This window comes from Ursus maritimus, unplaced genomic scaffold (genome assembly GCF_017311325.1).
Source record: "Ursus maritimus isolate PB19 unplaced genomic scaffold, ASM1731132v1 scaffold_17, whole genome shotgun sequence".
Classification (NCBI taxonomy): domain Eukaryota; kingdom Metazoa; phylum Chordata; class Mammalia; order Carnivora; family Ursidae; genus Ursus; species Ursus maritimus.
In genome coordinates this window covers 51,902,773-51,915,173 of record NW_024424119.1, presented here as the reverse complement: position 1 = coordinate 51,915,173, position 12,401 = coordinate 51,902,773, and the positions used below count along the sequence as shown (strand labels likewise).

At 46.1% G+C, this 12,401-nt stretch overlaps 1 protein-coding gene across 6 annotated transcripts in view; it reads right to left on the bottom strand.

The window, feature by feature from the left end:
- Positions 1 to 12,401, bottom strand: part of RALGPS1 (Ral GEF with PH domain and SH3 binding motif 1) — a 252,288-nt gene that overhangs the window by 198,555 nt on the left and 41,332 nt on the right. Inside the window, exon 5 of one of the 6 annotated variants that reach the window (XM_040631912.1) lies at positions 11,221 to 11,330. The exons of the other annotated variants lie outside the window; for them this stretch is intronic. Coding sequence (XP_040487846.1) covers positions 11,221 to 11,330 — 110 coding nt within the window. Of the gene's footprint in view, positions 1 to 11,220; positions 11,331 to 12,401 lie in introns of those variants that run through there. 6 annotated transcript variants of the gene reach the window in all.

Here is a 12,401-nt window from a genome sequence, read left to right as displayed (position 1 = left end):
TGGTGCCTACAAGGCCTGTTAAAGCCATTGCAGTAGCTCCCAAGGTTCCCTTTCCATGAGTCTCCATGGCTCCCTAGCACTTGTGCACCGGATTCTTTGGGAGAACTTGCAGCAGTTGCCGCTATCATGTGGTCCAGCATAGAAATGGTGTATGTGTCAGAAGCAAGTCTCTGGGAACTTGTATGGAAAGAAAGCTCTGGCCTTCCTAAATCCATAGAACTGGAATTCAAGATTCAAGACCAGTTTATATCCATGTCAGAGAGACATCTGTGTGATGATGATGACAACAACAATTGAGGGAAGAAGAAAAAGAGGAAGAGTAGGAACACCAGCAGCAAACCCTGTGCTGAGCATTGATTATGTCCCAGCCACAGTGCTAAGTAAGGATTTAAATGCATTACCACACAAACCCTCCCAGTAACCCTAGGGAGTAGGTACTGTTGTCATCACTATTTCACAGATGAGATAACGAAGGCTTAGAGATGCTAAGGAACCTGCCCAAATTCACACAGCTGGTTTGCCATGGAGGCAGGATTTCAAATTCACACGTCAGAACCATAACTCATGCTGCTAACCAGTACGCCACAGAGTCTCCCCGAAGATATGGTGCTTGAGCCCTGACTCCTCCCTTTCCTTTCTGGAGGGTTCCTACCCAAGGGATCCTATCAAGATGTTCCTCTCCACTCGGCGTCTCCCCATCCAGCTGCTCTGGTGATCACTGGGGCCACTTCTCTCAAGGCTGCCCCGTCAGGGGTTTTGCTTTCCCAACTTCCAGGAACACTCTGGCTTCTAATGAGTCTCCAGTGGCATGACAACCCCTAAGACCCATTCATAAGCCTAGGGGTCCTCCTATAGACAGGGCCGGGTCAGCAGCCCCCAGGAACCTAGAATTCTGCAGGAGAGCATGAGGATTAGGTCCACAGAATAGCCCCAACTTGCACCTTCTGGCACTGGGCACCTCAAATTCAACACACACAAAGCCACATTCTCCAAGTGCCCCACCACCCCCTTCATCTGCTTGATTCCTGGCCACTCAGTTGCTTGGGCCTCTCTGCACATGACCCAGCCATGCACAGCATTTCTTGCAGGCCTTTGTCCTCCCTGTCTTGCTCTCTCACCTAAGGCCTTGGCACCTGCTCCTCCCTCTGCTGGAAATACTCCTTCTCCTCCCCTTCACCTAACCAACTCCTTATCATTCCTCAGGGCTTGGCTCATAGATCATTTGTCCAGACAAGCTTTCCTGAACCCCCTCCGTCACCCTAAACCAACTCGGACGCCCTTCTACGCACTCCTGTGGCACACGTAACTCACCGACAGTAGCCCTTACTATTCCTTACTGACGTGCTTCTTGAATAGGCCGTCCTCCGTCCCTAGACTACAAGCAATGTGCAGGGGTGGCACCCTAAGGATCGAATGTGTTCACCTTTGTATGTCCAGCTCCCGAGTAAGGACCTGGCCATGGCGGGCACTGAGTAACTAATTCCTGACTGAATGAGAGGTACCCTTTATCAACTGGCAGGAATCAAGTGATTTGTGAAAAACTGAGTTTTCCAGACAGTGGAGGTTCAACTCTTTAAGCACAACAACTTTTTATTCAGTGAGTCAATGAAAATTAACTGAACAAGTACTATGTGCCCAGCACTGTGCCCAACATCTGAGAGACAAAGATACCAGAAATGGTCCTGCCCTTGAGTTTCAGAGTCTTTGGAACCTAAGGAAAACTATGGGCTCCTTCCCCAGTAAAACGTGAGTAACACAATCGTGAAATTTTGTACACAATTTATCTTAACATTAAATCTAAATGGAAAAACCTCAGAGATTATTTCTGACTTTTTCTTTTCTTTTTAAAAATATTTTATTTGAGAGAGAGACGGAGAGCACAAAAGGAAAGCAAGAGGGAGAAACAGACTCTTTACTGAGCAGAGAGCCCGACGCAGGGCTCGATCCCAGGACCCCGAGACCATGACTGAGATGAAGGCACATGCTTAACCCACTGAGCCCCCCAAGCAACCCTCTCTCTGATTTTTTCAAGCAAAAATGAAAAAGTAATACCAACACATCCTGAAAAGAATCAAAAGAAATTCCAACTGTGCCAAAAGGGCAAACACAAGCCATAGTGTGGCTCCTGCCACAGCCTGGCATGAGAGAGGCAATTACCACAGGCTGACATGTGGACCCTTTACCCCACCACCTGGCTCTCCCCCTGCCCAGCCCTATGACTCTGGGCACACCAATGAATCTCTCTGGCCTCAGTCTTCTCATTTGAAAATGAAGATAATAAAACCACCCACCTTATAAAATCGTTGTGATTATTCAATGGTTCCGTTTATGTAAAATTATTACAATAGTGACTGACACATAGTAAGCACTCAAAAAATACAGGTATAATTAATACTACTGAATGTAAAGTTAATAATGTAAACCGCTCCTTGACATCCAGTACACAGGATGCTCCTCAACGCATGACATGTTGACATTCGGGCAGCCTGGCTTTTTTCTTTACCAACAGCTGCTAAGAACCCTGACTCCCAAGGGAAGGCAGTGGCCCACCAGACCATCATTCCCACAGCCCACTGATGACAGTCATCGGGTGTCAGACATCGAGGACTAGCACCATTCTCCACGAGTTTCCCAGCTGGGTCAATGCCCCATCACTTTCTCTTCTCTCGAGCCACTGAGGAAAGCAGTATAAAGGTCTCCCTCACTGATGGGTTGTCCCCAAGAAGGACTGTGTCCGTACTCCCTCTGCATGTTTGGCTGAGCAGCTGAAGCCTTCCAAAGAGAAGGACACCGCTTCCAGGTGTCTCCAGATTTCTGCTGCTGAGGGCTTAGCATGCCTCTGTCACTCCCAGGCTGCACAAACATTTCATCCAGCAGCAGAAAGTTTACAGACTTGCCCAGCCCTGTCTCCTCTTCTAGAGGGCAGCATGGCCAAAACGGCCCATTTTTCAGAAACAACTATAGTGGTGAACTGATTTACCTCATTCACAGGGCCAAAAATATCTAGTAAGGAAGCCACGTCATGAATGAATTCCTCTTTCTCTGTTTTGTGCGTTTTCCTTTACTTTCAAACAAAAAAAAATGGAACTTCAGTTTGAAGTTCAGTCAAGTACTTCAAGACCTGTCCTTTGGAGAGCCAGTGACCTCCTGCCTAGTCGGAGCAGCTCTCTGTTCCGCTCCATTTCACAGCAAAACCTCCCGAGAAGGCTGGAACCCAAGGACCCAGGACCGACAGAACTGCAGGCTTTCAGAGCAGGCTTTCAGGACCACTGCAGTCTTGGACATCAACATTGGCACAGAAAGTCTCAGCCACAGTGGCAGGTGGGCCTCCTTGCTTCATCAAAGCTGCAAAACCAGATGTGTGGCCAGACAAAGCAGATGCTTCATCCATGCAAGATAGCCTTGACATTCCTTTCAGTCAAAATTGAGCTTGGCGAAGAAACGGACTGCCATTTTGAACACTTGGAAGTTTCCCAAAGGAGCTCACAATATAAGAATTCTTTTTGGATGTTGACAACATACAGGTAACAGAAACCAACAGGAGCTGATTGATGCACCAAGATTGTCATTAATAGTTTGTGCAACGAATTTCAAAAGAAATGGCACAGCTGCTGATTCTTTCCATGGCCTACTTCAAAATACCAGAAGACAGGTCGGCTCTTCTAGAAATGATATCATTTGACACAGGAACTGCTTTAATCGCTTTCCTCTGCTCTGAGTCACAGCTCAGCTCAGTCAGGTCCAAGTTACGTGGCTTCACCAAGTTCTCTCCTGTCAGGAGTGACTTCTTTGGCAATTTTGAAGGCTGTTTCAAAACAAGGCTTTTGTGTTTGGGTAAGTCCAACTTTTGGAAAATGGCAGGCCTTTCCAAGTCAAGCCTCCTTCTCCCCAGTAAGGCTTCTTCCCTTGTCCCCCCCCAACTTCCACCATGCAGCTTTGGGATTTGTGAGTGCTCCCTCCCCCTTCCAGGCGTCATGTGATCACTGCAAAGCATCCTATCACGGAAGCCTGAATTTCTGGTTATGAAAGTAAGACCAAAGATTACGTAAGCTTCGCTGCACTCTTTCATTTGACATTTTCCAACTTAATCTAGGATCGATGCAAACGCAAACAGATGCACATAGTCATAAAGGTAAGGTACAATTTTATAAATCCCTTTCTCAGAGAAAATATTATACAACAGAACACAGTGACAGTGAAGACTGTCATCACCCAGATGTATGTGGTGGAATCTTACACCATCCTACACACTTTCAGAGTAGAATGATACCTTACTATAATTTGAGAAAAACAGCTTTTTCTCCACAGAAGAATAGTTTTCAAAATAAAAAGTTTTCAAAATAAAGAAGGAGACGTTTGCTTCTATTTATGACAAAATAACTAGTATCAGATTAACTATAAAAATTGCATAAACTGGGACCCCTGGGTGGCTCCATTGGTTAGGTGTCTGAGTCTTTTTTTTTTTTTAAGATTTTATTTATTTGACAGAGATAGACAGCCAGCGAGAGAGGGAACACAAGCAGGGGGAGTGGGAGAGGAAGAAGCAGGCTCACAGTGGAGGAGCCTGATGTAGGGCTCGATCCCAGAACGCCGGGATCATGCCCTGAGCCGAAGGCAGACGCTTAACGACTCAGCCACCCAGGCGCCCCAGGTGTCTGACTCTTGATCTTGGCTCAGGTCTTGATCTTGAGAGTTCAGGCCCCTCATTGGGCTAAAGTAACAACAAACACCTGGCCATTTACAGATAGAGAGCCACCAAGCCAGGATTTGAGGGCCCAAGACCCCAGAAGTAAGGGAAACACACGGAGATGAGCTCTATATTCACTCTTATTTCATCCTCTGACGATGCTTGTGTTGACAAAGGTGCAGAACAACTGAAACCCTCACACTGCTGGTGAGAATGCAGCTGGGGTAACCACTTTTCTAAAAAAGATTTATTTATTTATTTATTTGAGAGAGAGAGAAAGAGCAGGGGGGAGAGGCAAAGAAGAGGGAGAGAGGGTCTGAAGCCGGGAGCCCGACACAGGGCTCCATCTCATGACCCTGAGATCACAACCTGAGCTGAAACCAAGGGTTGGACGCTCAACCAACTGTACCACCCAAGCACCCCTGGGGTAACCACTGTTGAAAACAGTGTGGCAGTATCTACTAAGCTGAACATACGCATTCCTTGTGACCAAGAAATTTCACTCCTGGATATTATACTCATGAGAAATAAGTGTTTAACAAGACACGTTCAAGGATATTTGTAACAATGTTATTCATAATAGTCCCAAACTGGAAACAGTTGAAGTATTTATCAACATTGGAAAGGGGAAATAAAATGTGGTCTACCCACATAATGAATGGAATACTATACAGAAATGAAAAGGGATAAAACTCCTGCTAACACACAAAAACATGACAAATCTCATGCATATTATGTTAAGTAAAAACAGGCAAAACGTATCTGCAATAGGTTTCCATTTATATTAAGTTCACAAACAGACTGAACTACTGATAGTGATAGAATTTCAAACAGAGGTTACACTCGGGGCTAACAGTGACTGGGAAGGGCATGAGGCAGGCTTCCCAGGTACTGGTGCATTCTATACTTTGATTCAGTGGCAGCTATATGGTCTGTTCACTTTGTAAAAATGTACTGCGCTGTATCCTTAAGATTTATGCACTTTACTATACGTACTTTAAAAATCTCTTTAAAAGACAGTACGAATGCATGGGATAAAGCTCAAACAATGCTTAGAAGGAAATTTATGGCACTAGACACCTACGTTAGAAATGAAGAAAGGTCTCAAATTATTGACCTTAGCTTCCACTTTAAGAAACTAGGGGAGCAAATTAAACCCAAAGTAAGCAGAAGAAAGTAAATAATAACAAATATGAGCAGAAATCAACAAACTAGAAGACAGAAAAGTAATAGAAAAAAATTAATGGAACCAAAAGCTCTTTTTTGGAGATGAATAAAGTTGATAAACTTAGCCAGACTAAGCAGGAAAAAGGAAAGGAGATGCAGATCAGCCATACCAGGGATGAGAGAGGGGAAATCATTACAGATGCAACAGATACTGAAAGGATAAAGGAATATTATAAAAACTTCATGTGAATAAATTTAACTTAGATAAAATGGACAAGCATTCGAAAAACACAACCAAAGCTTACTAAAAACAGCAGCAGATTCTCTGAATAACTCCGTATCTATTAGAGAAATTGAATTCATTTTTTTAAGAGGGGGAGAAAAAGAGAGACAGACAGACAGATAGGAGGATGGGCGGAGGGAGAGGGAGAGAGAGAATCTTTAGCAGACTCCATGCTGAGCACAGAGCCCAATGCAGGGCTCAATCTCTTGACCCTGAGATCATGACCTGAGCCAAAATCAAGAGTCAGACTCTTAACCAACTGAGCCACCCCGAGAAGTTTAATTCATGGTTAAAAACCTTTCCACGACAATCTAGCAACTGCACTCCTTGCCCAAAGGAGTTGAAAACTTACATCCCCACAAAAACCTAGATATCCCTCACTAGGACAGGTAAATGGATCAATAGTGGCACCTCCAGATAATGGAACATTATTCAGCAATAAGAAGACATGAGCCATCACATCATGAAGAGACATGGAAGAATCTTAAGTGTATATTACTCAACTGTAACTGTCTGATTCCAACTCCATGACACGCTGGAAAAGGCAAAGCTATGGAGACACTAAAAAGATCAGTAACTGCCAGAGGTTGGGAGAGAGGGAGGGATGGACTGGTGAAGCACAGAGCATTTTCAGAGCAGTGAAACAAGCGTGTATGATCCTATAATGGTGGATATATGTCATGTGCATTTGTCAAAACCTATATAATATACAACTCCAAGAATGAACCCTAATGTCAACTAAGGGCTTTGGGTAAAAATGATGCATCTGTTTGTTTTTTTTTTTACATGTTTACGATCATGAGTTGTAACGAATGTACCACTCTGGTGGGGATGTTGATAGTGTGGGAGGCTGTGGGGGGGGGGCAGGGAATATGTGGGAACTTTGTACTTTCTGCTCACTTTTACTGTGAACCTAAAACTGCTCTATAAAACAGTCTATTTAAAAGGAAAAAAGCCTTCCGACAAAGAAAACCCAGGTCTACATGGCTCTGCTGGTGAAATCTACCAAATATTTACGAATATTTAAGAAAAATCATATCAATTCTACATAAACTCTTCTGGAAAACTGAAAAGAAAGGAATGCTTCCCAACTTAGTTTAAGAGGTCAGCATGGGGCACCTCGGTGGCTCAGTTTCGGCTGAATTTCTGACTCTTGATTTCAGATCAAATCGGATCTCAGGGTCATAAGACTGAGCCTCGAGTTAGGGCCCACACTGAGCATGGAATCTGATTGTCACCCTCCCTCCCCTATGCCCCTTCCCCCACCGCATGGGCATGTGGGGGATAGATAGATAGATAGATAGATAGACAGATATATGATAGATAAATAGATCGATTAGCATTACACTGATTCCAAAACCAGAAAAAGACATTCTACATGAAAAGAAAAATACAAACCAATATTCCTCATGAACACAGATGCAGAAATTCTTAACAGAGTTTTAGCAAACAGAATCCAACAATATACAAAAAGGATTCTACACCATGACCACGTGGGGTTTATCGAAGGAATGCAAGGTTGGTTTAACATTCAAAAATCAATCATGCAATTCTCCACAGTAACAGACTAAAAAAGAAAAATCACGGTTATCTCAATAGATGCAGGAAAGGCATTTGATACAACCCTATATCCATTCCAGATAAAAATTCTCAGCAAATTAGGATCAGAAGGGAATATCTCAACCTGATAAAGGGCAAATGTAAAAACAGCTAACATCATCCTTAACCATGAAAGGCAACTTTTCCTTCAAGACCAGAAACAAGCCAAAGATACCTGCTCCCACCACTTCTACCCAACACCGTATGAGAGGCTACAGCCAGCGAATAAGGCAAGTCAGGGAAATAAAAGGATCCAGTTTAGAAACAAAGAAATAAGACTGTTGTGATTCACAGAAAAATCATCTATGTAGAAAATTCTACAGAATCTACAAAAGAGCTAGTGGAGTAAGTGAGTTTAGCAAAGTTGTAAGATATAAGGTCAATTAAAACATTTCCATATTTCTATAAACTAAGAATGAGCAACTGGAATTTAATTTAAATAAAATAACATTTACAGCAGCATAGAAAATGCAACACTTAATCAATCTGACAAAGGTGTGTAATATCTATACACTGAAAACTTCAACATTACTGAAACAAATTAAAGAAGATCCAAATGTGTGGATACATACAGCGTGTTCATGGTTCAGGTGACTCAGTATTGTTAAGGTGTCAACTGTCCCCAAACTGATCTACAGACTCAATGTGATCATAATCAACAGCAGGCGTTTTTTTTTTTTAAGATTTTATTTACTTACTTGTCAGAGCAAGAGAGCACAAGCAGGGGGAGTGGCAGGCAGAGGGAGAAGCAGGCTCCCTGTTGAGCAAGGAGCTCTATGCAGGACTCGATCCCAGGACCCTGGGATCATGACCTGAGCCAAAGGCAGACGCTTAACCGACTGAGCCACCCAAGGCATCCCAACAGCACGCATTTTTGTAAAGCTAACAAGCAGATTTTTAAATTCATATGGAAATCCAAAGGACTAGAATAGCCAAGACGACTTCAAAATAGAAGAACACATTTTAAGAACTGATTCTACCTGATTCCAAGAAAACCGTGGAGGAAGTGGGAAAGGAGGGAGGGATTGCAAGGAGTGTGAGGAAACTTTCTGGGCGACAGGTATGCTTACTGTTTTGATTTGATGATGGTTTCACAGATATACACATACATCCAAACTCACTGCATTGTTGGCTTTATTTATGCATGTTTGTTATATACCTATTACATCTCAATGAAGCTGAAAAAGATCTCATTCAGTTCTCACGTTCAATTTTTGAGGTAGTTATATTACCATCTCCATTTTACAGAAATGGAAACTGAGACTCAGAGACAGTAAGTGACCAGTGTGGTCACACAGATACACACCGAATTCTTCTCACTCCAAAGCCCAAGCTCTTAAGCTTTGGGCCATATAGAAAAAAACACTTTTCTATCTGCCTCTCGTTCATTCAACAAGTATTGACAAGTATTGATCCTATAATGTGGCATTGTGCTGGGGCGCCTGGGTGGCTCAGTAAGTTAAGTGTCTGCCTTTGGCTCAGGTCGTGATCTCAGGGTCCTGGGACTGAACCCCGTGCTGGGCTCCACACTCAGTGGGGAGTCTGCTTCTCCCTCTCCCTCTGCTGCCCCCCCCCCACTCACGCTCTCTCTCCCTCTCACTCTCTCTCAAATAAAAAAATTGTTTTAAATGTGGCACTGTGCCTGGAGTAAGGGACCACAGCAATGACAGAGAAGGCCCTTCCCTCAGAGAGCCTGACACATTGCTGGCCCAGGGCCCCTCTAAGCTTGACTTATTAGCACTGTTGTTCCTTTTCTCCTTGCCACATCCCTGACTTCTCTCAAAAGAGAACAAATGCCTTGTGAGTTTCTGCCATGTGCCAGGCCGTCTGCCTGGGACAGGCATCATTTCTACTTTACTGATAAGGAAACATGCAGGAACCTAGCATGATCACACAGCTAGAGACCAGCAAAGTTGCAGATGCAGACCTTCCTGCCCCTGAAGTTTAGGGTCCTCCAGTCACATCAAAACTGCCTGGAATCATGCAGCTGCTCTTAACACAGAGTCCACACAAACCTTGTTTTCCTTACAGACAAAATCACGACCAGGCGCCAAGTCCCCAAGGATAAAAACAGCTGTTCACCAAAGGTTCTGTTTTATGTTATTAATTCATTTAAAAGGAAATTTGGTTTCTAACCAGCACTATTGTCATATCCACACCCAAGAAGAGAGGAAAAATGAGTCTGGAAGGTGCAAAGTGTTGGTTTCATTGGATCAAATACACTGCTGGCCTATGTCTGCAGCCAGACCTGATTCCTGTCGCGGCGGCTCTCCCCACCCTTCAGACAAGTGTTTTTCTGGGGCTCAGGAGGGACTCCAAACCCTCCCTCCAGCACGAGTGGAGTTGGGGGAAGCCTTTTCCACTTGTTTCCACTGTGACAAGAATTCGTTATAATGGGGAGAGCAGCTACTAGGAAATGAGAAGCAGGTAACAAATGCAAACTCAGAGCAGTCACAGATGAGAGAGGCCGCTGCTCAGGCTTCCGGTGCGAACATCAGTGCTGACGAGCCTTACGCTGGTGGCCACCTGCCCCGTGTCCTGGCCCCGACTAGAGCATACCTGGACCACCCCCTACTACCTAATTCAGTTTTTTGAACCAAGGGAGGCACTGTAGCACAGAAGTGAAGAGGACTCAATGAGATATTACCATGATTATCACTGCCACATTCGAAATGTATTCAGTAAGTGACATCAGGACTGGGTACTGTGCTGGGTCACACGATATGAAGGAATAGTATCGGCACGATCCCCGCGTCCATAACCTAGGAGGCAGACAGACTGGAAATAACTAATTATTCAAACTTTTAAAAGTTATGACATTTCAGCACAACGGTGCAAAGTGCTACACACGGCAAGTAGGAGACAGTGTGGCGAGCGGGAGGGGAACGTGCACGACTCCCAGTCTAGCGCTCCCAGCTGCTCGCTCCACCTCTGCGACAGGTGGAAACCGAGGAGGCTGTGGGTGGCATGGAGCAGCAGGCCTGGGCTGGCTGAGGCTGGGAGGTCGGCTGCTGGTCCCTCACACTGCCTGGCCAGCAGGGTAAAGGAGGTGTGCATCCGAGGAACAGTGGGGAGCCCCAGAGGGATCTAGGCAGGACAGGGTCAGACTGTGGCTTTGGAAAGATGTCTCTGGATGCAGAAAGGAGGTTAAGAAGCAGGAAGAAGTGTGAGGAGATGTGATCGGAGGAGAGGTGGCGGAGGCTCAGGATAGGCTGGGGTAGTGGAGGGAAATAAATGGTCTGAGAAAACTGCCCAGCATGTGACCTGAGAGAGGGGTTTTAATGATGTCATCGAAACCGATCTCCTCTTTACAAATAACTGCCTGCTGGCAACGAGCTTTCCTTCTCCTAGGGCCAAACGCTGTGATTCCAAGGAGCAGCAAAGACACACAGGGTTTGTCTGACATCCAACACTGACCTCGGCTTTCTGGAATGCCCGCTTCTTCAGAGCAGGCAACCCAGCATCCAGACAAAAGGCCAGAGGGTCAGGTTCCTGAACCCACAGGCAGTGTTTTCCTGCACTGCAACGTGTCATGTGGCCCAGAGGAAATGGTGTACTTCATCAGGCAGTCTTCCATTCCTACAGGCCAGCCTTCTGCAAACCAACAGATGCTGGTCGAGTCACGCTCAGGAGCCTCAAGCCCTGAGGCAGGAAGGGTGAAGGCAAACCTCTCTAGAGTAACTGCCCTGCAGGGACACAAGCTTTCTCTGGAGAAAGCCTCTGTGCCCCAAAACATTCATTAATGCTGCTCCCTTCCTCATTCTAAGCCACCTGCCTTTCTCTCTAAGCCCCAGCTTCCCTACGGGGCTACAGTGAGGACAGCAGAGGGTTGCAAGCCCACCCAGACGAGCCCTTGCCTGCCTTCCGCTAACACTGAGCTCCTGGCCTGTGCCTCGAAGCCTGGTGGCAGGTGCTGGTAACACTCTGGTCCCTTACCTCATGCGGCTCCCAGTCCAGGCCCACAGCTGTGTTCTGGGTGAGCCCAGGCTACCTCCTGGCACCTCAGCTCCCCTCCACGTTGCTATCAGCACCCTTGCCTTTGGCTCTGGCCCACGGTCTCCTCCTCTCACTCTCCTGCCGTCATCTCCAGGGACATCGCTAAACTGGGTGGTGTGCATGGGTCACACCATACCCCCACCTCCTCCAGGAGAGACCTTCATCGTCCTCCCACTGCAGCTTCCCAAAGGCACAGCCACGTCCCATCAAGCACAGTCTCCTGAGCCTCCCCACCTCACAGACCCTGCACTCTGCCATCATTCTCCCTCGACGACCTCCTGACCTCCAGCTCATTCTCAGGCTCCAAACCAAATCTGTGCTTTGCCCCCTGCTCGACCTCTGGTCCCTCAGTCCTTCTAGAGTCTTCCAGGCCGTCAGCCCTCTCCAGCCCTTCCGGCCTCCCTCCCCCAGAGTAAACATCACTGATGCCCCTTGCTCTGCTTCCATGCTCCTTGGGCCTCCTCCTGCCTCTGGAGTCACTTCCTCTGCCTCCTTCTCTGCCCACTGCCCTTCCTGCTGTTCCCTGAATGCACAGTCCACTCCCCTCTGTTTCTTCTCCTCCCGGGCCTCACAGCAGCCTCATAACCAGCCCAAACCAGGCTCCCTCCTCTCCAGGGCTGCCTCCCTGGCCTGACACACACTGTTGCAAAGATCCTAATTGGTCTCCCA